The sequence below is a fragment of the Camelina sativa genome, chromosome 16 (assembly GCF_000633955.1).
Source record: "Camelina sativa cultivar DH55 chromosome 16, Cs, whole genome shotgun sequence".
Classification (NCBI taxonomy): domain Eukaryota; kingdom Viridiplantae; phylum Streptophyta; class Magnoliopsida; order Brassicales; family Brassicaceae; genus Camelina; species Camelina sativa.
The window spans coordinates 26,462,860-26,467,564 of NC_025700.1; the positions used below are offsets into that span (position 1 = coordinate 26,462,860).

The 4,705-nt window shown below is 31.8% G+C and overlaps 1 protein-coding gene across 1 annotated transcript; it reads left to right on the top strand.

Moving 5' to 3' along the window:
- On the top strand, positions 857 to 3,921 carry LOC104752624 (aluminum-activated malate transporter 7-like). Its single transcript, XM_010474815.2, has 6 exons — positions 857 to 1,141; positions 1,353 to 1,493; positions 1,875 to 2,147; positions 2,772 to 2,893; positions 2,985 to 3,131; positions 3,331 to 3,921. Exons 1-6 carry the CDS (start codon positions 940 to 942, stop codon positions 3,907 to 3,909), a joined length of 1,464 nt encoding a protein of 487 aa, XP_010473117.1. The 5' UTR covers positions 857 to 939; the 3' UTR covers positions 3,910 to 3,921.

The following is a 4,705-nucleotide window of genomic DNA, read 5'->3' on the forward strand; positions in this document are numbered from 1 at the left end:
CATGGAATATCATGAAAAATATATCATACAAAATATTACGAGCTTTTCTAAACTTTTAGCAAATGTTTTTCCAGATTACTAGTGACATAGTCTTTCAAAAGTTTATAATTTTTGTTAATAAAAAGTTTGGGGCATTGCTTTCTATAAAGAAAATGAAATATGGGGAAAACAAGAAAATAACAATGATATATTTTTTTACATAAATTCATAAAAAAAATCCAATGACAGTAACATCGGAAATTACCGAAAAATTATGCTACTGTATCTTTAGAAATAACGAGCATTATTTGATGTAGTTAAATTTTAAGTTGTGTTTTAATTTACAACTTTTTATTTTTCTTATAACATTTTTGCAAGTATAGTAAGTACGAATATTGAACCCTATTTTAATTCTATTTAAGTTTCTACATAAGAATATGAGAACTTTATTTTTATGAGTGAATTAATATTAAACTGAAAATGTTTTATAATTAAAACTATTTTTGCTAGATTTAGGTTGTTTATCAAAATTTAAATTAGTATGCATTTATTTTAGTAGAATTTATATCATGCAATTTATTTTGTGTTAAATAGGGAGATGGAAATGTAATGAGATGATATTAGATAAAGAGAGGCCATATTTATTCATTTAAAAACTAGATATTCATTTAGTAAAATATAATATTGAAAGCCAAGTTCTGAAATATTAATACCTACAGTATGTAAAGAAAACACATGATATTTTCTTTTGATAAGTGGTATACAAAAGCCAAGATATAATTTAATATCATTTTATAAGGTGTCCATCAGATTCTCTCTTACAGTCTCCTTATAAATAATAGCTTGATCATGATAACATGTGATAAAAACCCACACTCAAAAATATCTCTCCTAATATACTCTCTTTCTCTCTCCCTGGTAACTGATAACAAAAAGGTTTGTTGAGACAAATCTACAGATATGGAAAAAGTGAGAGAGATTGTGAGAGAAGGGAGAAGAGTGGCAAAAGAAGACCCAAGGAGAGTTGTTCACTCGTTTAAAGTGGGTCTGGTTCTTGCCTTGGTCTCTTCTTTCTATTATTACCAACCTCTCTACGACAGCTTCGGTGTTAATGCAATGTGGGCTGTTATGACGGTTGTTGTCGTCTTCGAGTTCTCTGTTGGTCCGTCTTCGTATTCTTTATTTTTAGCTTTTTATTATTACTCTCCTTCATGATCTTTGCATGCAGCATGCATGCCATGCAATACGTAAATATTACAAGAACCAAAGTTTGGATAACAACATGATCACGTGTTATAGTTAAAGATCTCACTTTAATTGTCGTTTGTTATAATATACTTAGATGGTGTGTATATATATATATATAATATTAGGGGCCACGCTCGGTAAAGGATTTAACAGAGTGGCGGCGACACTCTTCGCCGGGGCACTTGGAATCGGAGCACATCACCTGGCCAGCATGTCTAGTGCAACAGGAGAACCCATTCTTCTTGCAATATTTGTCTTTGTACAAGGTATATTTATATAAATTAAGTCATATATATAACCGTAAGGAAGAAGATATTATTGTTTGTTTGCATTCAAGTTTGTTTCTGTATTTACATGTTATAATATAACATTTATTGGCTATTGTTCCTTGAGTCCTTTTCATTGGCAGAGTTCGATCATCTCTTTGAATAGTATGGGTTGATTCAATTCGTGCTAAACGTTTGAGCATGTAATGTTAGAATTCGGTTTATTGAAACACTTATCCTCCAGTCCGGATTATAGTTAAGCGGTTGGGAAATGGAAAGATATATAGTAAAAGTTAGCGTTTGAGACAGATGACAGCCAAAAATTGATAAATTAGTACTCGGATTAATGTATTTTTTTTTTTTCCTTTGGTTTGGTGTTAGCTGCGTTGTCGACGTTTGTGAGATTCTTCCCGCGGGTGAAGGCGAGATACGATTACAGCCTGTTGATATTCATACTCACTTTTGCGTTGATATCAGTGTCGGGGTTCAGAGAGGAGCAGGTTCTAATGCTGACCCATAAGAGAATCTCCACAGTGATTATCGGAGGGCTCAGTTGTGTCCTTATCTCCATCTTTGTCTGCCCTGTTTGGGCCGGCCAAGATCTTCATTCACTCCTAGCCTCTAACTTAGAGAAACTCTCCTTTTTCTTGTTAGGTATCTCCCTTTCATTATGATTTTTTTCTGATTTGAACAGTATAACTCTTTTTAAGGTTAGTTTGGAACTCTAGATGCGTGGCAGATGTTTTGCCACTTGGTCACGCTTCTTTCTCGTGGGAAAAGTTTCAAGTTTACTTATTCGCTCCCATTTTGTGTGATGACTAATAAGGATATTTTTGATAATGATCTTTAACAAATATAACATGTTAGAGAATTTTGTATTATTGTTAAAATCTTTATTTGTATGAATTATAATTTTATTCAAGTTGGGAGGACATTAATAAAAAAAATAAAAGAAATAATTTCATAGAATGAAATTTTATATACTTTATCAAAAAATAAAAAAGATTTGATATCTCCGTTTAATTTTTCTTTTTGTTTTAAGGAATTATAAGTTTTCTGTTTAAATAGTTAAATAAAAACATAAACTCCCTGATTGGATGCTAATTTTTTAAGAAATAGTTTTGCAAAGTTAACATCAACATATTTTTTTCTAGGTAATTTAAAAAGTTGGTGTATATATAAAATCCTACTATATATATTACATTGGATTTAAACTATGATATGAAATGCAATATTTTGTTTTTGCTATCAAGAAAAATAAAATTTGGAGTTTGGCAGATTTTGGGGACAAGTATTGTGAAGCTGTAGGAAATGATGACACCAAAGAGGTTGACAAACGAAAAAAGGATTTTGACAACTATAAAAGTGTTCTCAACTCAAAAAGCAATGAAGAATCTTTGGTTAGTGGTGTACCCTGAAATTTTCACTTCTTGCTTTATTTTCACCACTATATCTCATTTCATTATGTTTTTTTGTCGTTTTCTTATATAGGCTAATTTTGCAAAATGGGAGCCTGGTCACGGCCAATTCAGATTCCGACACCCTTGGAAACAATATCTAGCTCTCGGTGAACTCATCCGACAATGTGCTTACCGTATTCATGCCCTCAATTCATATCTTAATGCTGATGATACTAAGGTATTGTTTCACCAAATCTTCGTAAACTTGAAACCAATATAATGTTCTTGATGTAGGTTTTGTAAGTTAAATTGAAAAACAGTTTTGCCTTTAGAAGCCTTCTCAAAGTCTTACGAAATAATTTGTCTAAACCACTTTTCTATAAACTCCTCATTTATTTATTTTAAAAGGTATTCATTCGTTTGTTATAATTTTTCAGGTACCAGTTGATATAAAACATAAACTACGAGAACCATTGAAAAGAATGAGTTTGGAGTCAGGCAAAGCGATGAAAGAAATGTCAATGTCGTTAAAGAAAATGACGAAACCATCTTCATGTGATATTCATGTCCAAAACGCACGATCTGCATGCAAATCTCTCACCAACTTACTTAATTCAGGCATCTTGAAAGAAGTTGAGCCACTAGAATTGATTTCACTTCTGACCGCGATCTCCTTGCTCATCGACATTATTAATCTGACAGAGAAAATCTTGGAATCCCTACATGAACTAGCATCTGCTGCAAAATTTAAGGACAAGATTGAACGGCCTTTGTCTTTCGAGAAAACAAATGCCAAAAGCATTGTTTGTGTCCGGCCGATCAAATGTCAAGATGATCATGTGATTACAATTATTGAAGATGATGGTAATAATGATGACACATCAAAAAATGATAATTGCTCGAAGGAGGTTTCGAACCGTGAGAAATATGAAGGCAGTGATACACATGTACACATAAAATGTGTTTCATGTGGTGGTCACACATGTCTTTGTGATGTCGTAGAATGTAGTAGATAATGGTAGTCCTAAAAGAATTCATAATGATTAATTAATTATAACTTTGATTGATTCTAATATATATATGTTGTGATATATATACTTCCTAAACTTATTCAAGTCCTACTCATATGATTTGTGAAGTACATTTTAGAGCCTAAACTTAATGTTATGAAAATTACTAGGAAGGTCACTAGAATTAAATATAACATCTTTCTTTATAACATATAATTCCATTACTAATCAATTAATTATATATACAAACCACATCAAATAGGTTATTACATTTACACCATTGATGAATGAAATGTGTCTTCAACTTCAGTATGATTCTAACTAATATTGTAATTTAACATTTAATTATTTTTTGATTACTTGGGTATAAAAGTTGTTTAATTACGTTTCATAATTTTAAATTCCAGAAATAATAACTAGTATATAGTATGAAATATTTTGTGCATTTATCTTGTTTCTATTTTGTGAAATATTTTGACCTTGATAGAAGTTGGGTGACTTATCGACAGAGAAGAACACATCACCCTCCACTACCTTTCTCAATGATCTGTAAGAAGGAAGCATATATATATATATATATGGCGAATAAGAGTCCTTACAGAGAGCTAAAGAAGAACTCTCCATCAGCAAGTTGGCATACCTTTCCAATCATTTAAATAATGTTGTCCATGTGTTCACTGACACTAGGCTGGTGGTTTGCGGGTTGTAGACAGTGAAGAGCCCTTCTGGTTGAAAGACAATCATCAGAAAGGAAATCTGATGGGTTCTTCTCACACTTGTTAGAATGGTTGATTACGTGCAA

Coding starts and splice junctions, on each gene's coding strand:
- LOC104752624 (XM_010474815.2), top strand. CDS start 940: ATGGAAAAAGTGAGAGAGATTGTGAGAGAAGGGAGAAGAGTGGCAAAA. Junction 1,494..1,874: donor AATATTTGTCTTTGTACAAG/GTATATTTATAT, acceptor GTTTGGTGTTAG/CTGCGTTGTCGACGTTTGTG. Junction 2,894..2,984: donor AAAGCAATGAAGAATCTTTG/GTTAGTGGTGTA, acceptor TTTCTTATATAG/GCTAATTTTGCAAAATGGGA.